This window comes from Lepidochelys olivacea (genome assembly GCF_965140295.1).
Source record: "Lepidochelys olivacea isolate rLepOli2 genome assembly, chromosome: 19".
Taxonomy (NCBI): Eukaryota; Metazoa; Chordata; order Testudines; family Cheloniidae; genus Lepidochelys; species Lepidochelys olivacea.
In genome coordinates, this window is record NC_140429.1 from 19,220,511 (window position 1) to 19,244,905 (window position 24,395).

The following is a 24,395-nucleotide window of genomic DNA, read 5'->3' on the forward strand; positions in this document are numbered from 1 at the left end:
ACTTAGATTTCCAGGAAGCCTTTGACAAGGTCCCTCACCAAAGGCTCTTACGTAAATTAAGTTGTCATGGGATAAGAGGGAAGATCCTTTCATGGATTGACAACTGGTTAAAAGACAGGGAACAAAGGGTAGGAATAAATTGTAAATTTTCAAAATGGAGAGGGGTAACTATTGGTGTTCCCCAAGGTTCAATCCTAGGATCAATCCTATTCAACTTTTTCATAAATGATCTGGAGAAGGGGGTAAACAGTGAGGTGGCAAAGTTTGCAGACGATACTAAACTGCTCAAGATAGTTAAGACCAAAGCAGACTGTGAAGAGCTTCAAAAAGATCTCACAAAACTAAGTGATTGGGCAACAAAATGGCAAATAAAATTTAATGTGGACAAATGTAAAGTAATGCACATTGGAAAAAATAACCCCGACTATACATACAATATGATGAGGCTAATTTAGCTACAACTAATCAGGAAAGAGAGCTTAGCGTCATCGTGGATAGTTCTCTGAAGACATCCACGCAGTGTGCAGCGGCAGTCAGAAAAGCAAACTGGATGTTAGGAATCATTAAAAAGGGGATGGAGAATAACTTATTGCCCTTATATAAATCCATGGTACACCCAAATCTTGAATACTGCATGCAGATGTGGTCTCATCTCAAAAAAGATATGCCCGCATTAGAAAAGATTCAGAGAAGGGGAACTAAAACGGTTAGGGGTTTGGAATGAGTCCTATATGAGGAAAGATTAAAGAGGCTAGGACTTTTCAGCTTGGAAAAGAGGAGACTAAAGGGGGATATGATGGAGGTCTATAAAATCATGAGTGGTGTGGAGAAAGTGAATAAGGAAAAGTTACTTACTTGTTCCTATAATATAAGAACTAGGGGCCACCAAATGAAATTAATGGGCAGCAGGTTTAAAACAAATAAAAGGAAGTTCTTCACTCAGTGCACAGTCAACCTGTAGAACTCCTTGCCTGAGGAGGTTGTGAAGGCTAGGACTATAACAGGGTTTAAAAAAGAACTGGATAAGTTCATGGAGGTTAAGTCCATGAATGGCTATTAGCCAGGATGGGTAAGGAATGGTGTCCCTAGTCTCTGTTTGTCAGAGGGTGGAGATGGATGGCAGGAGAGAGATCTCTTAATCATTACCTGTTAGATTCACTCCCTCTGGGGCACCTGGCATTGGCCACTGTCGGTAGACAGGATACTGGGCTGGATGGACCTTTGGACCCAGTATTGCCGTTCTTATGAACACAACTGTGAAATTTGCTCTTTATGCCCTGACCAACTTGTGAAAAAGTGTGGATCCACCCACACTTCCCCCCCCCCCCCCATTTTAAGTAGACTTGTACGCATAACTGTTGCTTAAGATGTGCTCAGTGTTTTATCCCAGGTTTCCAGAAGTATCTATATTACCACAGAATTTTGATGGAAAAGAGTCATGCCAGGCATGGCCCTATAGTATAGGGTAAAAGTAAACAAAAGACAAGATTTCACGGTCCATGATGTGTTTTTTTCACAGCCATGAATTTGATAGACGACATCCCCCTCCCCCCCCGGGGGGGCAAACTAGGCACCCAAAATTAAAAAAAAAAAAAATGCAATCAACTTTTGGGAGGAATATGTAGTATGCTGTTCAATATGTCATACAGAATGCACTAAATACTGGAAATATGTTGCATGTTGCTTCTGGGACACCATGTCAGTGTGTTTGCTTAAAACAGAAGTGTGTTCAGGCTTCCTTTTCTGAAAAGCAAGCTGAACAGTTTTTTGCTGTAAACTTTTCTATATAACGTAACACTTCTGTGCCCACTGACAGTGGTCTGCACAGCCTCTTAAGGAGGCCTATAGCTTGCTGTATGGTACTGGCAAAGTGCAAATTAGGAAATGTCAATCCCAATTAACTGTCATATCATTATAACTATCTAATGTAACAACTTTTTACAATTTTCAGGCTTTGCTAGAGAGGACTGGTTATACTCTGGATGTGACCACTGGACAGAGGAAATATGGGGGCCCTCCTCCAGACACTGTCTATTCAGGCATTCAGCCTGGTATTGGAACAGAGGTTAGTATGTGCAGATTATTCTACTAGGCCTTTTTGTTATGCTTTTACTAAGAAATTCAGGAAATTAGAAGTAAACAATACAACAAGTAAAAGCTTAGAGTCTTGCAGATAAGGACACACTTCAGTATCCTATTGGCTTTCCGCAGTTACGTTCTGCTTTTGCAGAAGATAACCACAGATGGCAGAAGAAGCAGAGATGGTGTAGAGAATAAAACTAGTTGAACAAGCTTTTAAAATAGGATAAGATGACCAAACTGTCAGATGACTTACAAGTCTAGCCAAACAGATCTGATTGAAAAGAAACCATTTGACCTTTTTCTTGTACAATGTGACTGTAACTTGAGGGACACTAATTGGTTTTGTTAGAGACTACATGCAAAAAATGGGTTTTAGAGTAACAGCCGTGTTAGTCTGTATTCGCAAAAAGAAAAGGAGTATTTGTGGCCCAAAAAATGGGAAGATGCTTGCAAATGTAAGTAAAGTGTTCAGGTAGAGAGCTCTGAAGTGTATACTAAATGAGTATTTGTGGATGGGTTGCCTACATTTTGTGGATCGTTCACATACATTTTGTTTCAGTTACACAAGGATCCTGGAAACTTTCAGAGGACTACTATCAAAACTTCAGTTCTGTCAGTGAAATCTATTAACAAAATTATTGAAAAGGCAAATTTAATTAATTGAAGTACTTTTCGTTCAAATAGTCTTGAATCTACTGTAAACATATTGGCATCAGTAGCTGCCCCACAGCATCTTAATAGAATCTTCCTGTAAATTGCTGTAGGGAACCCATTGGTGTTATCTCTCTTCCAACGAGCTAAAACATTAGTTTTAAGGTGGTTGTCATTTCCTTTTAATATTAACCAAAATGACTGAAATATGTAAATAAACGTTGATTAGTTGAGTCCACTATCACTTGTCCACATCCAGCTGTTCTGCAATAAATTTGATATTTTGCTGCAAGTGAAAATAAGTCACTCTCAATTAAATGTGTATATATATAAAAAATAAATAAGAGGCAAGAGGACACAACACTTAGTAAAGGAAACTTTTATATATCTGTGTGAAAGGACCTCTTAATTATCCTGCATTGTGTGGCTCAGTCTGGTGTAGGTCCCCAGCTTTTAAGAGCCCTAAATTCACCCTGCAGTTGCAGTTCAACAAAGGAAAACTGAATGAAGTTGGATATTTTAGGGTTGGAGTGGCTTTGGTTTTTGTTCTGTCGATGCATTTATGATTGCTGTTACCAAATTCCCCCATCCTCCTCACAAACGTAAAATTTAACTGAATTTTACATCCACATCACACTCTGGTTAACAGTTTGTATGCCAAATTTTAGCCTAGATTGACATTGTTTGCCTAAATTGAAGACCCTGTGCAATGTGGATGTACAGCTGAAACTGCTAAACTGCTCCTATAGCTATTTACAGAAATAGAGTTTATGTATCCATTTTATGACACTTAATTTCAAATTGTATATGTTGGTATGTAAATCAGGAGCCTATTATTATCCTTTACATTGAGAAGCTATTGATGTTATATAAGTGGTGGTCTGGCTGCTCACCTCCTTTTCTTAGCTCCTCCATAGTAGCCATATACAATGGCTGGTATTGCAGACTTCCTTTCTACCTAGTGTAGCAGAATGGTTGGGAGTAGTACAGTGATTGGTAACCCCTGTGAATCTACATTGTATAGTTGAGAGGGTTTAAGAACAGGCAACCTGATGGGCACTAATTTCCATCTTTTATATACATGGAGAGGAACTCTTTTATCTCCTTCTCCGGGGATGGAGTTTGAATTAGGCATTAACACAACTGACTTGTATACTAAATGCATGAAATGGCACTGTGAAACAAAAGTCAAGAAACACTAAAGTTAAGATTGAACTCACAATCTTATGCATATGCAAAAGGATACAACTTGGGTCTTGAATTCCATATAATCAGGCCTCAATGATTTGTGTATAGAAATAGTAATATTCATAATGGTAAATTGCCTAGAAATGGAAAGGAGATGGTTATTTTTAAGGCTGGATCGTCCATCTTTTCAGTATTTATAGGTATTATAGTGATGCTAAAACTTATACTGAGATTGGGGCCCTGTTGTGTTAGGCATTGTACACTCACTTAAACAGGCAAGGCAAAGCATGGGAGGGGAAATGGAAGCACAGAGGTGAATGAGTTCATTGTGTGGTGCTGCTGATGTGATTACATGACATAGTATGAATGACAAATATCCATTTATTCCTTAGGACAGCATAGAGTAGTGTTAAATAGCAGTATTGTGACTCCTACCTGAAGGCACTCAGTTGGAGTCCCCCAAGACTCAATCACCCTTGTTCATGAATCCACTAGGGACACAATGTCATGTTGGTGTAATCAGCTCTGTCTTTCTGTTGCTGTTTACCTCTTCTGATACCTTCTGTATATTGGGGCCTGGATGAAAACCAACTTGTTGAGGCTCCTTTAAAATAAGGAGATAATGCTGATTTGAAGACTTTGCAAAATCTACAGTCAGTTAGTCTGGAGGTCTTGTTAAATTTGTTTTTAGACCCCCAGATTGCTTTTTTTGGCCAGAAATACCCTTTTTGTCAATGGATGCTGACAGTTACATCCCCTTGCCTCCTGCAATCCCCTTTTCTCCGTTTACAGTTTTCTATAGTTTTGTTACCTTTTAGTCTTGACTGTTGGGATGGACTATACATCAGGCCTAATGAGAGTTCATCAGAAGCTCCACCTTCTGAATAGGGTAGGCTGGCAAGAACATATTGAGCTTGATTGCTTCTAGAGATACAAGACAAATATCTAGTGTAAGCTTTACACTGCATGAAATGCTAAATTCTTAGCCGACAGCCAAACTTCTGGCTGTAGGGCAGAGGTGGGCAAACTACAGCCCCTGGGCCACATCTGGCCCATGAGATTGTCCTGCCCAGTCCCTGAGCTCCAGCTGGGAAGGCTTGCCCCCGGCCCCTCTCCCGCAGCCTGAGCGCACTGTGCCACCAGCGCTCTGGCCCGCTGCTCTTGCCAGATAGCGTGGTGGCGTGGCTGGCTCCAGCATAAGGGGGTGGGGAGCAGGGGGTCCTGGGTCAGCAGTCAGGGGACAGGGAGCAGGAGGTGGTTGGATGGGTTCGGGGGGAGGGGAGGGCAGCAGGGGGCAGTTGGATGGGTCAGGGGTTCTGGCCGGGGTGGGGGGGGGGAGACAGGGAGCAGGGAGTGTTTGGATGGGTCAGGGGTTCGGGGAGGGGGGTCAGGGGATGCAGATCAGGGGGGTTGGATAGGGCGTGGGAGTCCCAGGGGGCCTGTCAGGTGTGTGGATAGGGGTTGGGGCAGTCAGGGGACAGGGAGAAGGGGGGGTTGGATGGGGGTGGGGTCCCAGGAGGGGGCGGTCAGGGGACAGGGAGAAGGGGGGGTTGGATGGGTCAGGGATTCTGAGGGGGCAGTCGGGGTGGGAAGTGGGAGGGAGCAGTTGGCGGTGGGGGCCAGGCTGTTTGGGGAGGCACAGCCTTCCCTACCCGACCCTCCATATAGTTTTGCAACCCCGATATGGCCCTCGGGCCAAAAAGTTTGCCCACCCCTGCAGTAGGGGGAGTGTGGTATATCTACTCCTATTGGGAAATTGATCTTACAGTAGCCTATGACACAATTTCACAGACTGGTGTGCACTACACAAAGTCAAGAATTCTTCATAGATTGTACTGGTAGCTAGCTGGGGCTGTGAGGTAGATGTTTAAGTGGCTCTGTAACTGGTGATTCTAGAAAAACAGACTTCTGCAAGGCACAGTGCTGATACCAATTTTATTTAATGTAGTCACCAGTGACCTACTGAATACTTCAAGGCAGTTCATGTACACCAGTATTTGTTTGTCCACAAGGGACTGACTTCAAAAGACTGAAGAGAACCTGAACAGTGAGATGGCTGCAATAGGTGACTATTGACTGAAATCAAGAATATTACTTAATTTGCCAATAAGTTCTCACTTTATATTAATGCTCTTATGGGCTTTCCTCTACATCTTAAAATATGAACACATAGAAAACTTGTAATTGCTAGTTCTAAAACATTGGATGCTTGGCATCTAAGCCTATGATTGCAAAGTCTATGATGTTGTTTGCACAAGGGGCAGCTAAAGATGTACATCAACCTTTAACTCTTGCATTTCCTAACTTCTTAGTGCTTATTGTGAAGCCTTTTGGATTTTTTTTGGTTTAATTTCCTAGGTATATCTAAAGGAAAAGTGCCCAGTTCTATGTCAGTCACAAATTCACTTGTGTAAAATAGTTTTAGGCTAAGTGTGCAGCTAATATCTCACTGTATTATTTGGATTGAGGATATAACATCTGCCATTGCCCTGTTGTGCTGATTGTGCAAAACTCTTGCACTGTGTGCAGCTAGCACCACAACCATGTGCACCTAACAAGCTGACAAGTTCTGTTGACAAAGCTTTCTTCATAGCCAATCAACTTGTCCTGCTTCTGAAGCTCATTAGGAAGATGGAGCTTAGTTAACTACTGCGCACACATGTATACCGTATACATAAGTGTTTAACTAGTGGCTTAATGGAATTGTCTACTGAACGTGTTTAGTTCTACACTTTCAAACTCTGCATGAAATTTAAGCCGAACTTCATTAAACTTGGCAAAGCACTTACTGCTCCTCAAATCCTGTTTATAAGTCCAGTTTGACATTACATAATGAAGATGTTTGTGTTATCCCTGAGTGGGAAAAGTGGCAGCTGCTTTATGATGAGGAAAATGCTTTTTATGCTCTCAATTCTAAAAGAAAGGGGTTCTGCTGAAACTTTTAAAAAATCATCTTTTGGCAGAGGCCAAACATAGAGCAGTGCTTGAGAATAGAGCTTGTAGTGGAAACTTGTTAAATATACTAATCTGCTATTAAGTGACTGCTATATCTCTCTTCCAAATGGGAAGAACTCTTAAAACTTAAGTCTGGATTTTTAAAGATACATGTGAAAACTACTGTTTTACCTATTAAGTAACTCAGATAAAGTGTGAAGAACATTTGGTATGTTTAACTTGGTTTTCTTCCGAGTTACCAAACCCCATGTTTTGTTTGTGTGCCATTAAGTGCATGATACTCTTAAACTGTGTTGGAACCCAACTTCAGGTGTTGCTTGTGGGTCCTGTGGCTCAGAATTAGGGTACTTGGTATCATGTCCAGCTCTGTTTGGATGGAAATTTAAATTCAATTAAAAATGCACAAACATTTTATTTTTTTATTAAATAAAACTACCTTAAGTGCACTGGATAACTTTTTTTTTTAATGTGTCAAAACATGTTTGCATTTAAACCTGATTTTAAGAACGTTTATCTGTAATTTATGTATTGAACTGTTTCTGGCCACCACGTCCTTCAATATTTTACAACTAGTAGGTCTTATAATTTAACACCTAATTTCCATTCATACATTGGATGCAAAAAAACAAACATTCCTGCTTTTTCAGATCCAGGGTTTCTTAACTTTGAATGAACTAATTAAATAAACTGAAATGGAAAAAATATTCTCCCTGCATCTTCAGAATAGGCCACTGCTGTCAAAGCTCTTTTAGCACTTCAGTAAACCCTGGTTGAAGGCGCTTAGCCAGTGACTTCCACCAGTTCGTTGGGTTGACTGTCTTTTTTTCTTTTTTTTTTTTTTTAAAGTTGGCTGCAAACTTAATACTTTTTGTATTTCATTTAAATTATTTTAATATATTAGTGAGTTTAGGCTGTAGACCCCTGCAGGTCCCCAGCTGCCCTGCAGCTCCCGGTGGCTGCAGAGGGACCCTGAAGCTGCTCAGTGGCTGTGGGGGGAGGAGAGTGCCGGACCCTCCTCCCTCCCCATTTTGTCAGGGATGGTTTTTAGTAAAAGTCATAGACTTCTGTGACTTCTTTTTTTATTGCCCATGATCTGTTCCTAACTTTTACTAAAAATATCCATGAGTCCTGTATTTTCAGGAACATGGGCCAGTACAGAAAGCTGCAAGTGGGGACTTTCTTTCCAGACCAGAAGATTAAAGTGGGGGATGTTGAAATGCCCTTAATGATCCTGGGAGTCGCGGCATGCTACTTAATGCCATGGCTCAGTAAGTGCTTCAAAAATCCCTAAGCCGGACCCCACCAACAGTAGGGTCGGCCCTCCCTTGCTGCGTACGCACCGTCCTCTCCAGCGCTCTAAATATTAGTGGTTTTAGTACCCTGAGCATGCGTGTTGGGGAAAATGCTTTCTCAAATTAACTTAAATAACCTCTGTGCTCTTTTAACACATTCTCCTAGGTACTGATGAACTGGCTAGTGCCACAGCTGATCAGGGCTTTGCATAAGAAGCAGTATTCAAATCACACTATCTCTAATACATCGTGGTAAAAAATTTTGTTACTCTCTCTATGGCAGAGGAGTATTTTAATCATCCTGGGGCTCCTTCTTGTTTGAGAGTATTAAGCAAATAATTGTTGTCTTGGTTTTGTTAAAGGGAAGTGGTCTGCTTGAAAATCGCCTATTGAATCTTCTACCTTCTGTTGAAAGAATCCCCCCTGAACCCGAAAGCTGAGGGAGATTAGAGGAAACCGTTCTCTTCTTTCACAGTCTAGTAGATTTCACAGTCTTGTTAGTCATTCACTTTTTATCCTAGCATATGTCTAGCCAACAGCTAGGAGGTGTGATTGCTAGTGCAGGTAGATGTGCACGTACTAGCTCTGCTTAATCCAGAGCAGGGATTCTCACGGCAAATTTTTTGGTGGTTTCAGATCTTGCTGGTGGCCTTGCTGACAATTTTTCCTAAAATACTTAACTTTCGGAAAAACAAATATGCACATATACATGTCCAAATCATTGTAATTTATGTAGGATTTTTTCACTCAGTAACAAATAATTGTCTGTCCTTTACTGTACCGAAGCAGAATAGAAACACACACAAATAAGGTGCTTTGCATGTTCTTGTCTTTGTTGTATCTTTGCTTTTTTGGTTTCACTTTTTTTCTCCCTAAGACTTGCTAGCTGATAAGTCTTCTGCTGTGAAAAGAGATACTTGTATGATTACGGGGGCGGGGGGGGGGGGCGGCTGCCAGCCCACCCTAGTTCCAAGCCCCCACCAGCTAGCTCTGTCCACTGACAAAGCAGGTGGCTGCCAAATAACATTCTAAGGGAGTATTGTGTAACTTTAAATGAGCATGTTCCCTAATTGATCAGCAATGTAACAACGAAACAATGTTAACCAGGACGACTGTAGTGGTATGGTCACTGCAGCAATGCTGCTATAGTCAAGATGGTAACTCTGGCAGAGCTAGTGTGCATATGTCTACCTGGGCTGGGAATCACCTCCCTGCTGTGGTGTAGACATACCCTGGGATAAAACATATAACGTTAGCTAGCTCATTCTGACTAACAAAGTTTAATGTAGACAAGGTGCGCGCTGCCTCTAATGTGCTGAGATGATAGAGTTTAAGCCTTGCCTTTAATTACATGGACTTAGTATGTGTTTAATTGTACACTGCCTTGGCTAACAGCAGGTTGTCCACCCTAGACTTAACGTGATGCAGGATATCTTTTTTTAATCTTGGTCTAGATAAAGGCCATGAGAATATGTATACCTGTGATGAGAGTATTTGGTGTTCTTGAGTCTGCTCATAAACCCTTGTACTTCTTTTAAAACTGCTTTAAAAAAATTCAAGACATGAGACTTTGCTTTCTTAGAAAACTGCATTATTTTAAAAAAAAAAATAAATTGTTTGAAAAAGAAATTGGGTGGACACGTGTCTGTAAATTGGTGGTAAAATCTCGATACCTCTCCGCTTAGGCATACATTGTGTGCATCTTCAAAACTGTTCTTATAATACTTGTGTTCGGATGCTCAGAGCTCTCAATAACATTCAACTGTGAGTACTGAATTTCTGTTTGATATGCGTCCAAAAGTGACTCTGAGAAATTTGACCAATTTTTGAAAACTGACTTAATTTTTCTTCTTCCTAAACTAAGTTTTAAAATTAAGGGTGTCTACCATTCACTACATTTAGCAAAAATTTGCCAAGTTAGTTTCCATCCTGCACCATTTAAACGTACTATTTAGAAAACATCATGAGTATATCTTTACAACTTGACTTAACAACAACAAAAAATCCACCAACCAACAAGTACAGCAAGGGTGAGAACTTGTTTCTTTTTGACAGAAGTTACTACAGTTTAGACTCGGGGAAATGGAGAAGTTCAGACGTGAATAGCTATATCACCTCAGTTGTGTTTAATATATTAAACCTCTAGTGTTTTCTGCTCTTCCTTATTAATTACGTATTTAAATCTGTCTGTTTTTGTGTGATACATTTTTAGGTTTGGAATGGGCATGTTACTTATGAATGGCAAAGCCAGACAGACCAAAAATAGAATATCTTGAATGAATGGCTGGGAAAACTTAAGGATAGGTCCACTCTAAAAAGTTAAGGTGACCCAGCTATGTCTTTCATTGGTGTGAAAAATCCATACCCCTGGTTGCCATAGTTAAGTTGACCTGTCCCCCAGTGTAGACGGTGCTAGGTCGACGGAAGAATTTCTTCCATCAACCTAGCTACCCTCTCTAGGAGAGGTGGATTAACTGCATTACTACAGGGATGGGAGAACTGCTTCAGTTTAGCCACTCACTACAGCTGCAGCTGTGCTGCTGCAGTGGTTTAAGTGTAGACATATCCTAATTGTGAAATGAGTCTATAATGGATAGATAGTATTACAGCCGTAACTAGGGGTTTCTTCTATAGTTGTTCATAAATTTATTGTTCATGCAGTTTTTGTTCCCAGAGAACTTCATTTAAAGTGCCAATTCCAGGTCAGAATCTGCAAAGGCTTTTAAAGAGGTTTTGTTTTCTCTCCAGGTTTTTGTTGGCAAGATTCCCAGAGACTTGTATGAGGATGAATTGGTGCCACTCTTTGAGAAGGCTGGTCCAATTTGGGATCTGCGCCTCATGATGGATCCTCTGTCTGGTCAGAACAGAGGTTATGCTTTTATTACCTTCTGTGGCAAAGACTCAGCACAAGAAGCAGTCAAACTGGTGAGTTAATTCATTCTAGACACAGCAGGTTAATAGTATTACTCCACCAAGTTTAACATACCTTCTTCAAAATCCCTCCTCAAAGCTCAGCTCTGCTATAGTTCATGCAGTGAATTGCCATGTGACTGTGGCTGTGTGGTTGATCTGTGATTATTGCTGCTGATTGGTTTCAAATTGTGTGCACCTCCAGTCTGTGGTAAAACATACTGTGTTACTCCTTCTGCAGCCCCAACACCTTATGTACAGATGCAAACATGCTTTTTCTTCCACCTGTTATATCTTTGGTTTGGGGCTCTGCACCTAGGGACAGTCCTGGTACAGTGAGGCTTCAGCCTGCTTGGGCCTCTAAATTGAATCACAATATAAGAGTTGTAGGAAAAATAAAGTATGACGTACTAGGTTTCACCTGTGAGCAGTGACTTTCACTACCTGTTATGTCAGCACAGTTCCCCACAGTACAAAGAATCCAAACTCTTACTGTGGTTTTTTTAAGGAAGTATTAGCTCAGATTTTCTCCCTGGACTTGGCCGTTTCTAGGGTTCTACTGTTAAGGCTGCTAAGCCCCAATCTAGACCGGTAGTGTTAAGAAAACTTCAGTTTGATTCTGTATTAAAAAATGAACTTAGTTCTGGGGTGCAGGCAACAGCCAGAACAGAGTAAGAGAACTGAGACCTCAGGAGAAATGGCAGACTCAGTGCCCCAATCTCCCTTTCTTCTGGAAGCTGGAGAAGGTGTCATCTAATCCTCCTCAGTCTATGGCCATCTGAAGAGACAACCTCATAAGATCACAGGGCAACTTCATGTGACATCGCTGCTGTTTTGCAATCAAGTTTCACTATGACATTGAAATATTTGAATCTGCCTTCTCACTACAGAGGGGCGGATGGGAACACTGTGTCTCCTACTGCTTCCTTTGCAGTCCCAGGAGAGCTCTACTCAGCTGCTTTACCTTTTCCTGCTGAGGTACAGCAGCTCTTCCTCTAGATTCCTGACATCAGGGAGAGCAGGATAGATACTTGATAGGCTCAGGCTGAGTCAAGAGGAACTCCTAGTAAGGGATTACTCCCTTCCCTCACAAAAACATGAGGGATAGCCCAAGAGAGGGAAAGGGTGAAGACTGCTAGTTGACAGCTGTCCCCAAAAGACCATATGCCAGCTGTGGAGAACTAGAATGGAAGCTGTACACTTACGTATGACCTGTCCCTCCACAGCCCAATAATATCCTCTGTGCTGGGGCTGCAGGATGAGAATCACAGGAACTGAATACTTTGGTTCTATTCGCTCTTGGGTAAATCCTTAACAGGTGACTTGCAGGTGCCTTCTGTTCTCCTTGTATTGCCTAAGTAGTCCAAATGGAGCAGAGCGGGCCAGAGAATTCATCCCACTTGGCGGGGCGGGGTGGGGAGTGATTGGCTCTCAGGCTGAAAAGGTGGAATACTACTGCTGCTATGTAGCCTCTCTCCAGGTTCATCGAAACCCACTTAACCCTTTCCTGGTAGGATCAACACCTGTTAACAGGTGAGGTTTCAAGCAAACACTTGCCGCCTATTAGCCTCACTGGAAAGAACTCAGCAGTCATCATCTAAGAACTTTGAACAAACATATGATTGTATAAGATTATCTTGGGCTCTTCCAGGACTCAAATTCCTAGCAGGACATGCATAATTCATCTTTTCCAATAATATGGAGCTGAAATTCATAGCCCTAAGAGGTCATGAAAAGTCAAGCTTTGAAGTTAACACTTCCAAAAACCATTGTAAGATACTGGAAAAAATCAGTCTTAGAGCTTGGTGTTCATTATTTTTAGCAAAGATTTGAGTTTCCATTCAGTTTGAATTAAGATCATTGCACTTCAAGTAGTATGGGACAATGTTGAATTGTGTAGGCTTCACTCATAGGGTATGATTCTGCTTTTGTTATCAGTGACAAAATCTTTAATGACTTAAATGGGAGTGGGATCAGGTTTGATTAAAAAAAAACAAACAAAAAAACCACAAAAAACCATAATCAACACTTTGTTGAAAAGCAGATTCTGAGTTCACTTACAATAGTTAATAGAAAATTAGAAGTTTATTATGAATCACTCTATTTGTATTGAAAGCAAATTTTCAAATGAATTTGGATCAGATATTAATCTGTCCCTTCAATAAACTGCTCTTTGAGTGCTTGCTCATTGTGATTCCATTCTAGGTGTGCGCGTGCCCATGTGCGCGGTCGTCAGAGATTTTTGCCTTAGTGGCATCTGGAAGGCTGTCTGTGGCACCCCCTTGAGTTCCGCATCCATGCGTGGATATATCGGGCGCCGCCGGCCTTGTGCCCTCTTGGTTCCTTCTTACTGCCCGTGGTGGTCAATCAGAGCGCCTTTCCTTGCTTGACAAGGACGAGCGGTTTTTCTCCCTTTGACTTTGTGCCTTAAGGCCTTGTATGTAGTTAAGTACCCATTAATACCTTAATTGTTAAGGTTCCAGCAGGTTCCCCTGGTGGGGCATGCCCCGGTCTCTGGGTTTCAAGCCCTGAACAGACTGTAACAGGCCTATACCTGTTAGTGACCCTCACGGCAGTTGTCCCAAGTACTGTATCTGTAAGAACTTTTGGCCCCCCACACAAAAAGAGTGGGACATTCAGCTCCAGGCTCTCCTGATGGAGTCCATCTGCAATCCAGGTCTCCTCGGCATGAGTCACCAAGCACCTCAGCATCGATAAAAAGTACACCGGCACTGGGCTCCTCCCGGCACCGCTCTCTGTTACCAGTACAGAAAAAGAAGGCGTGGAAGCACAGCTCCTCAGCATCAGTGAAGAAAAGCAAGGGGACAGCAGTGAAAGGACCATGCACTCACCCTAGAGCCCCGCCGTCAGCTTTCTCCAGCTGTTAGCCCAGCAAAAGGTCCTCCCCTGACTACTGCGAGCAGTACTAGACTATCTTCCTTGCCGGCACCAATGCCAACACATGCTCCCACGCATTGAAAGAGCACAGGTTTCTGCCCGCACAGCTAGCGCAGCAGGTGCTGCAAGCTTTGGCGAAGGCTCCCCAAGAGGGCAAGTGAGTGTTGGAGCGCCACAGATCCCCCGAGATGATGGTGTGCTCTCCACCACTGTGCCAATGCACGTCAGAGCCTCTGTCCAGGCTGCCAGATGCTTGCCGTTGGTCGCTGGCACTGTGGCCTCTGTCACCTTCACCCAAACAGTTTCCCAAGAGGAACTTGCTGGTCCCCCTACTACTGGCACCAATTGCCATCATGCAGGTTGTCGTCTTGTTGCCGATCACTGATGCCGTGGCAACGTTCTCCTTCCTGTCTCTGGTCCCCCTGGCACCGACACGGGTCTCCATGGTGTGGGTACTGGCCCCCCTATGCAGGGCACTGGTCACCATTATCAGTGAGCTCAAGGCAGACTCTGGCATCTACAGCCCCTCTGTAGTCTCTGGAAGGAGGTTCCTCTGGAACCGAGGGTCGCTTCAACTTGTCACATGGACTCCCAGAGGCGGGACTGTGTTACTGAGCCGGCATAGACAGTATAGGGGCAATGGCGGCAGGGACAGTGGCCGGTGCAGTGGCCTTGTTGAAACGCATGGGTTGTTCCAGTCATGGCTATGACCCTTCATTGGTAGCTCCCTCGGAGTGATAACCACCAGCACCAATGGCACTGAGCCTGGAACCAGAGACACCCAGAAGCTGAGACTTGGTAGGTGGTCCCCACCACTAAACCACCCTCCCCGATGGAGGAGGACGACAACCAGGGTCCCCCTCTGGTGGGACAGTTGACATTTGCATCCCTGGATGAGGCAGTTGCAGGACCCTTCACAGCCAGCATGCCCAATGATTTTTTTTATTATAGCCCACCAGGCCTTGGGTGGCCAAGAACTTGGGCCTCAAGGTGAAGGAGATGGCTGAACAGACGGACACTTTATTCAGTGTCCTGTCGGCCTCCACCCTGATTTTTGTGGTGCATGCAGAGGTCTTCAAAATTGCCAGGGCCATCTGGCAAACACTCTTCTCCATCCCCCCTTACCTCAAAACAGGCCGAAAATAAGTACTTAGTCCTGCCCAAAAGTGTTTGAGTATCTTTATACCCACCTTCCCCTTGGCTCGCTAGTGCTCTCCTTGACCAATGAAAAGGAAAAGCTACCTCTGGCTACCTCTCTTTCCCCTCCCCAACAAGGTTTCTCCTCCCTGTACTTCCTAATGCCGGAGGCAAAAGGGGGCCTCAGACCCATCCTGGACCTGTGTCACTTCTTCAAGTCTCTCAAGAAGCTGAAGTTTCACATGGTTTCCCTGACCTCCATCATACCTCCCTGGATCCAGGAGACTGGTAGGCTGCTCTCAACTTAAAGGACACTTACTTCCACATTTCTGCATTCCTGGGCCACAGGTGTTTCTTCCAGTTTATGGCAGGAGGGTGCCATTTCCAGTTCACTGCACTACCCTTTGGCCCTGAGGGTGTTCACAAAACGTGTGGCGCCAGAAGCAGCTTACCTCAGACGTTGAGGAATCTATCTGTTTCAATACTCAATGACTGGCTTATCAAGGGCAGGTCTCCAGAATAGGTACGGAGAAGCCTCGACCTAGTGCGTTCTACCTCCTGCAACCTGGGCCTGTTGATAAACACGGAAAAGTCCACTTTTAATGCCTGTCAAACGCATTAAGTTCATCAGAGTAGTTCTTGACTCCAGGCGAGCCAGGGCCTTCCTTCTGGAAGAATGCTTTCAGGCCTTGTCAGAATTGATCTGTCTGAGGGACCACCCACTCACTACAGCCCACATCTGCCTATGCCTGATGGGTCACATGGCCGCTTGCACATATGCAGTTCCCCACACTTGGCTAGACCTATAGCCTCTCCAAGCGTGGCTGGCCTTGGTCTTTACCCCAAGCAAACACGCTCTGGACCGGGTGGTCATGGTACCGAACCAAGTCCTACTATCTCTGCGCTGGTGGTTGGATCCCCGGTCGATGCTCCAAGGGGTCCCCTTCGCAACTCTGTCCCTATCTCTAACCCTGATCTCTGATGTGTTGGATCTGGGCTCAGGCGCTCACCTGGGCAAGCTTTGGACATAGGGCTGTGGGCTGAAGGACAACTTAGCCCACCATATTAATGCAAGGGAGCTCAGGGCAGTCCTCCACCTGGCCTGCCAGGCATTCTTTCCCCACCTGAGAGGCAAGATGGTGCAGGTCCTGACTGACAATACAACTGTGATGTAATATAGCAACAGGCAGGGAGGTGCCAGGTCCTTGACCCTTTGTCAGGAGGTGCTCAGCCTTTGGGACTTCTGCGCATGGCATGCTGTCCGTCTGTTCGTGGCCCACCTACCTGGCTCCAGCAACGTCCTGGCAGATCATAGAATATCAAGGTTGGAAGGGACCTCAGGAGGTCATCTAGTCCAACCCCCTGCTCAAAGCAGGACCAATCCCCAATTTTTGCCCCAGATCCCTAAATGGCCCCCTCAAGGATTGAACTCTCAACCCTGGGTTTAGCAAGCCAATGCTCAAACTACTGAGCTATCCCTCCCCCTGTAGGAATTTCTCAATTGTGACAGCTCACTCAACTAGGGCAAAGGCGCCGTCAGCAGCCTTCTTGACACAGTGCTATTCCAGGAAATCTGTCAGGCTACGACCTGGTTGTCCGTCCACAGGTTCACATCGCATAATGTGCTGACCCAGGAAGCTCAAGATAATGTTGGCTTTGGCAGAGCAGTGCTTCAGACTGCAAGATGGTAAACTCTAAGCCTACCTCTGAGGATTTTGCTTGAGTCACCTAGAATGGAATAGACATGAGCAAGCACTCGAAGAAAAAATGGTTACCCACCTTTTGTAACTGTTTTTCGAGGTGTTGCTTCTGTCCATTCTATTACCTGCCCTCCTCCTACTCTGTCGGAGTTGTTGGCAAGAAGCAACTGAAAGGGTGTGAGGGCGGCGGCACTTGATATTCCAACACATGGGCGCGGCACTCAAGGGGGTGCCACAGCTAGCCCTATGGATACAGCTAAGGCAAAAATCTCTGACTGTGCATGTGGGCAAATGCACACCTAGAATGGAATGGACATGAGCAACACATCTCGAAGAACACCAATTACAAAAAGGTGGGTAACTGGTTTTTTTTCCATTTGAAGAATTGCACTACTGGTGAATAAAGAGAGAAACCTTTCTTTTGAACTTCTCAGAGTAACCTACTTCTTATTATGAGGGCATTTTATCAAACATCTGTTTTCCTGAGCTGCTGTTAGTATCTTAAAGTAGGTAAACTGCTTTGAAAATTCCAATTTAAGGAAGTTGGATGGGATTTCTGCCTGAAGATGTTTTTGAAAGTCCTACCTGCTAAGTTTTTATTTTTTGTTTAGGATCCTCTGAAAATCCTAGACTAAAGTCATAAAGGAATTCTGGATAAACTGAGGAGAATTGCAAAAAGAGGAAGAAGGCTCTTTCCTATAAATGTTTCATCATCTTGCCACCATCACCCGTAGAGTAATCTGGCTTTGACTAAAACTGGGACTAATGTGGGTTAGCTGATAGGAACTAAAAAACCAAACAAAACATTTCCTAGAAAGCTTTAAAATGTTAAGTGAGTTTTTAACTAGAAAAGCTTTGTCTGGCACTTCACAAAAGGAAAAAATATTCTCATCACTCTGGGCCACTATAATGAGCATGAAACTTAAATGAATTGTGAAATTAAGGAAAGTGCTCTTTAGGGAAATGAGGAAATACAAATGAGGATTCATAGATACCATGTTTTGTTAAACTGCTGAGAAAAACCACCAACCTTATGTTGTGATTGCATGTTCAAGAACGTGAGAAATACAAATCAAACTGTTTCATACTTTTAATTGATTTGATTCTGTTTCATATCAGGCTAATAATATCACTGTTTGTATTCTGGTAGCAGCCACAATATTCAGGATACTCTTCAGATGCAGGAAGAATTTTCTTTTGGCCTAAGAAGAAAAGCAGCATATGAAGGGTGGCAAGAGAGAGAAGCTATCAAAATGTGTTTTTTGTTGTCTATATTATGTGGCTTTTGAGAAAGCTAAAAATCAACAATCTCTAATTCTGGCCAGTATAGCATGATTTCTATTACAGTATATAATCTTTACTATATATATCTAAATTCACATCTCTATTAGGAATTTTAATTTTTTTTACTATCCTTTTGATCCATATTGAATTAAGGAGTTAAAACTGAAATATACTAGTGGCATCTCTTAATATTCCCTAGTGTGACAACTATGAAATCCGTCCTGGGAAACACCTTGGAGTGTGCATCTCTGTGGCGAACAACAGACTGTTTGTTGGATCAATTCCAAAGAACAAGACCAAGGAAAACATATTGGAAGAGTTCAGTAAAGTCACAGGTAAAGAGCTTCCGCTTAACAAAGAGTTTGTATGGTAAAAGATTAGTGCCAGGAATTAACTCATAGCAAGGTAGCAACTGATAGTAAATTTTAAATGCCAGTTGTAATGAAAGATTATTTCCAAATGGGAGTTCCAGGTTCATTGCTGGTGGGAAGTACCATAAGCTGTATGAATTTCCAGATTGATAGCCCGTATAAAAGATTCATGTTTCTTTTGCATTCACACACGTGAATTATATATGTGACTGCTAACAAAACTTTTTATATGGGGGAAACTGAGCATCAGAAACTAACTTTTAAAAGGCTGATCTCACTTTCTTGAACTTTTTTGTTTTAAAAAGAAGAAAAAAGTGGGTGGGGAGGAGCAAGGTTGGTTAGAGTTGATCTACCATTAAATGAAACTTATTTTTATTCTGGGTGGCTTTGAGTGGTTAAACTCGGATCTTCTAATAGAGGGAGAGGCTCTGGAGCAGCCTCTAAATATAGACCATCTGGTGAAGAATGTCATGGAAGCAGCACCTAGAGCCAATTGAGAGGTTGGAGGGAATGATCAACTTTTGGCCCAAAAAATATGGAGTTGATGATGAAGGGTGGGAGGAGCCAGATCAGGTACCAGTGCAGACCCTGTTTTGTTTTCTTCCCCCTCCTCCCCCCATCATAAGCAGTGGGTGTGAGGAAAAGATTCAGGGAGAGTTGGTGCAGAATTATTGATCTCTTATGCAATTCTCCTACAGGAAGGGAATGTCCCATTGCTTCCTTAATAGGGTAGCAAGTTATAAGAACTGCATGGAGCAGAGAGGAAAAGAGTTGGTCTGCCCCGTCCATCCTCTGTCCTTTTCAGAGGGATATGGTGAAAGGATCCCTTGAATTCTGTTCTAGGATAGACGGGATTGAAGTGTTAAATATTCTTCAGAAATGAAGAAAGTATAAAACAAAAGGTATAAACTAAAATTGATATTGTATTAGGAGTGTTTCATGTGTGTTTGGTGCACCTTGGATTGATACACAGAATACGTAGGCTTCAGAAGTAGCATGATTAAGTATTTTGAGAGAGGCTTCTGCACAATACTATTTAGTGTAGGGGAAGCCTCCTTGACCTGGAAACCATGAACCTCTATCAGCTGCTGTTTTGTATTTCTATGTATGTCCCCACCCTTGTTACTGACCTGAATTGAGACCCAAACCGTATCAGCCAGTCAAATATGTACCCTATCACGCTCTAATGCAGTGGTGGGCAAGCTGCGGCGCATCAAGGTATTCCACTGGCAGGCTGTGAGACAGTTCCTTTATGTTGACCGTTTGCAGGCACGGCTGCCTGCAGCTCCCAGTGGCCGCGGTTTGCTGTTCCCAGCTGATGGAAGCTGCAGGCGGCCGTGCCTGCGGATGGTCAATGTAAACAAACTGTCTCTGGCCTGCCAGCGGATTACGCTGACGGACTGCAGGTTGCCCACCCCTGCTCTAATGCAAAACCTTAATGGTGACCGTAGTAGTAATAAGGCAATTAACAGACTGCATAGATGTGGTGTCGTACTCGTGCATCAACACAATTCTGTGTTAGAATACAGGTTAGAAGCTGGGATATACGTTGTTTTTCAGTATCTGCTGGGGAATGGAAATGAAAGTCCTGTGGACTCCTGGATTGTCTGACCAACTGTGCTGTAACACAGCATGGAAGTGTCAAGGAATTCAGTAGACTCTTCCTTTAAGGCTGAGTGGGTTAGATGTGTCATGTTGCAACCTTAACTGTCACTAAATGTTTTGGTTAATAATTTCTAAGTCAGTGCTGAAATGGAATAGGCTGTACATCACATGCCCCATCCTCCTATGCACTTATGACAATTAATAGGTCTGGTGTGCAGAATTCAGGAAGGTGGATCTGGGGTAGGGGAATGGTGGGGTTTTTTTTGTTGGAGAGTTCCAATTCCTGAGAACCTGGCTCTTTTTGGGGGCGGGGGGTCCTCTGGGGGGGGTAAATTGTGTGCGTGTGTCTGACGGAGGTACTTGGATGCACTTAGTTCAGTGTTCAGCTTCTGAGTCTGCAGAGACTGGATGGAAGCATGTTGAGAGGTGGCTTGTTCACTTTACGGGTACTTAATCACGGAAAAGATATGTGATACTGTAGAGCTTTTTAATGTTGTGGATGGAGGCATACTATGATCACATGCCTGGAATATGAACATGCACAAATTCAACCCTGAAATGCTGTGTTTCCTAGTAGTTTCCTAGTAGTCCAGGTGACCAAATAGTGGATCAGTTTACCCAATAAGGTGGTGGACCCTTAATGTGTGCAGGTTTTGAGATTAGACAAGATTAGAGAATTTCTTGAAATACATGTTCTAATCCAGTTTATGGGAGAGGTTTTGTGGCCTGTGTGCTGGAGTTGGGCTGGATAGGCATGGTGGTTTTACCTGACTGTGGAATCTCTGAATCTATTAATTGCTCTCTTCATCCCCTCTCCTTGTGGGTTTTGGTAGAGAATGAGACTGGCTGCATTTCCCTCAAAATCCTCATAACTGTTGTAGCTCTGTATTCTGGTGTCTGTATAAGCTGATCTCATGTCTCAGCTGGCTGCCTGCAGAGGTCAGGAAGGATTTTTTTTTATCCCCCAATACACAGTTGTAATACGGATTTTTCTCTCCTTCTGAAGCATCAGATCTGCCATGGGTAGAGATGGGCGGGGTGGGCCTGTGCTCTTGAGATATAGAAAATCCTGTCTTAGATGCTTGTTTGGTGTCTTGCTTCCATGGTCAGGATCTAATTGATTGCCAGTTTTTTGGTTGGGAAGGAATATTGGTGGGTTTTTTTGTCTTCCCCTGAAGCATGGATCTTCTGCTAGGATTACTTTCGCATACCTCACCTAATAAACTCCCTGTCATTGCAGGAGGCTCAAGCATTGGTCGCCCCTCAGTTTCTCCTGTTTTATACCTGTGGCACATGCCAATTTAGTATCCCAAGGAATAAAATGCTTTGGTTTTAACTGAAGTTGCTGGGCTTAGTGTAGGTGTATTTGGGTGGAATTTGTCTGAAATATACAAGAGGTCAGACCTAGATGTTCCTTCTGGCCTTAAATTTTATGAAACTATGTCCAGCTGTTGGTTTTACAGAGGGTTTGGTGGATGTAATCCTTTATCATCAACCTGATGATAAGAAAAAGAACCGGGGATTCTGCTTCCTGGAATATGAAGATCACAAGTCTGCAGCACAAGCTCGACGTCGGTTGATGAGTGGGAAAGTAAAAGTCTGGGGAAATGTTGTGACTGTGGAATGGGCTGACCCTGTAGAGGAACCTGATCCAGAAGTCATGGCAAAGGTAGGGATGGCAGAACTACTCTGCATTCTGTGGTGATTTTATTTACACCTTGGTGGCAGCAGGTTTGGTGCTGCCTCTAAATGATGTCACTCTTCAGTTGGTTGGGGAGTTAGATGGACTAATGTCTCTGAGTTCAGTGCACTTTCTCCCAATACTCCCGCCCCTAGAGTGGAAATAACTAGCACTAGAAATCAAACTTGCCTGTCCAGTATGGCAGTACAGGGCACTTCTACTAGAGAGGCCATTCCCATTAGTTTAGAGTTAGATAGGATTGTCATGCTGCATTGGACTAATGGTCTATCTCTTTTAGCATTCTGCCTCTGGCAGTGCCAGATACTGGATGCTTTAGAGGAAGATGAATCCACCCATAACTCATTGACCCCAGGGCATGTGGCTTATGTCAGCACTATAAACTCTGTAGTGTTCTATTGCTTAATAAAAAAAAAACCTTCCACAGATATTGAGGGCTGGATTTTCTGCTTTATGCAGTTTCCTCTGGGCACATTGAATATGAGGGAGATGTGATTTGGACCACAGTTTTGAGAATCTCACTCCAGCCGTCCCCCCTCCCCGTACTGGAGGGAGCAAGCATAAGAGCCAGCTCTGTTCCATTGGCAATCTCTAGCAAGGGATTTGAGACAAGTTTTCCTTCGAGTGCTTGCTCATGTCCATTCCATTGAAGGTGTATGTGCTTGCCACATGCACCGGTGCCAGAAGTTTTTCCCTCAGTGGTATCCATAGTGAAAGAGCTCTGGCGCCCTCTGAAGGGGTGTGCATATGCCCCAGTATAAGGGGTGCTGCCGGCTCCCCCCCACCCTCAGTTCCCTCTTACCATCGGTGATGGTGCTGGAACATCTCCTTGCCTCAGAAAGCTTACTCTTCACAACTAGGCACATTTGAGAACTTCCTGTATATAGTTGTTAGAAATTTGTTAGTTTTATAGTTCCCTTAGTGTAGACTAGGTGTTAATTTGTTAGTCCCGAATAGGATGTAGCCCAGGTCCCTGGGCGTCAAATCTTGACTGTTGCAAGAAACCCATGCCAGTCCGAGATCCCCAGAGAAGCTGTTTGAAGTGCTTAAGGGAAACCCATGTTAGCCACAAGTGTCACATTTGCAAGAGCTTCAGACTGTGGACCAAAAAGGAGCGGGACAGTCGTCTCAGAGCACTCCTTATGGCGTTGTCCCTTATACTTTCCTCAGAGCCGACCAGATCGGACTCTACTCCCAGCCAGTGCTGCTTCAGTGCAGAGTGAGCTGCCATCACCGGTACCGATCCCCATCCCTGGTACCAGCTAAAAAGCAAAGAGAGGCTGGGAGGGGATGTTCTCCTACATCCCGTAAAGGGGAGGAGAGGGCCAGAGGAGAGCAAAGATCTGTGAGGCACAGCTCTTCCCCCTCCGGATGGAGGTCAGGCTCTGACCCCCACTGAGCACTCGAGCCCACTCCAAAACCCACCTGCCACCCTGGGGAATGGCAGAGGCATTCAGCACCTGGTGGTGCTGTCGACACTGGAGGCTTTTCAGGCCACAAGGAACATTCTGTCCCTGTTGGTGCTGCCCACGCTGGTCACGGAGGTGCCCCGTTTGAGGAGTAAACTTGCCTTGGGATCCTTTCAATGGTCCCCATCAGTGCCACACTGCTTCTCACTTCAGGGGGTGCCCCGTCAGCGCTCACTTGAGCTGTGCCACCAGCCACCGGAAGTGGGTCGGCTTGCCTGCCAGAGTTCCCGGCATCTGTCCCCAGACTCCAGGCCGCACTCCTCAGGCTCAAGGTGGTGATCACTAGAAGGCTAGCACAGACCTGTAGAGGCGCGGCACCTGTCCCCAGAGCCCTGGTGCTGGGAGCTATGGAGAGTCAAGACGTTAGTCCCTGGAACCCCGTCACCGATCACTGGACTGCTGGTGTGGTTCACTGCAAGCGCATTGACGGTCTCCAACACGCTGGTCTACTCATTCACATTTCCCCTTGACGGAGTGGCATTGCTTGCTAACCATAAGGCGTCGATCGCTGGGTACCATTGCCGATCCGTCGAATGTCGTCGCTGGGATCATGGCACCAAGAGCCATCGCCCTCGTAAGGTCCTCAGCGGAGGTCCAGGGCCAGAGCCAACGGGATCGGTGTAGACAGGCAGTCACAGCACAGTCGTGCCCCCCCAGACATGTCCCTTTTCTTGGGCTCTGACAGCGAGAAGGAGATCCTGCCTGCAGGCCAGGGTCACCCATTGAGGGCACTGGCATTCCCTGCTTGGCCACCAGTGGCAGCATGGCCCCAGGGCCAGTGGCCTGCCCCCTGGCAACTCTGAAACTTTTGGGGATTTCCCCAACCATCACAGGGACATAGGTCGGCCTTGGGGGCAACCGACAAATGGTCAGAAACAGTCTCCTGCCCATCCCCTGATTCAGATGCAGAGTCAGAGTAGGCTCTCCAGGATCAGCCAGCCTTGGCTGAGGCTCCCATGGCAGAAGCAACAGAATTGGCAGACTTGCCTGTACCTGCCTCTTCGTCGTCTTTGCCTTATGAGGTGATAGTGGGGGCCCTCTCACCCAGTTTCCCAGAACAGTGCCAAGGCTCACCAGGAGCTCCTGAAGAGGGTTGCCTCAAACCTGGGGCTAGAAGTCAAGGAGCTGGCAGAGCCCTCAGACTCCCTGTTTGA

The 24,395-nt window shown here is 44.4% G+C and overlaps 1 protein-coding gene across 4 annotated transcripts in view; it reads left to right on the plus strand.

Moving 5' to 3' along the window:
• The window catches only part of HNRNPR (heterogeneous nuclear ribonucleoprotein R), a gene marked incomplete at its 5' end in the record, with an annotated part of 49,565 nt that overhangs the window by 12,109 nt on the left and 13,061 nt on the right, over positions 1-24,395 (plus strand). For all 4 annotated transcript variants that reach the window (XM_084652425.1, XM_084652427.1, XM_084652424.1 and 1 more), the window contains 4 exons: positions 1,952-2,065; positions 10,917-11,093; positions 18,297-18,432; positions 21,537-21,742. In XM_084652425.1, the coding sequence (XP_084508551.1) occupies positions 1,952-2,065; positions 10,917-11,093; positions 18,297-18,432; positions 21,537-21,742 (633 nt within the window). The remainder of the gene's footprint in view (positions 1-1,951; positions 2,066-10,916; positions 11,094-18,296; positions 18,433-21,536; positions 21,743-24,395) is intronic.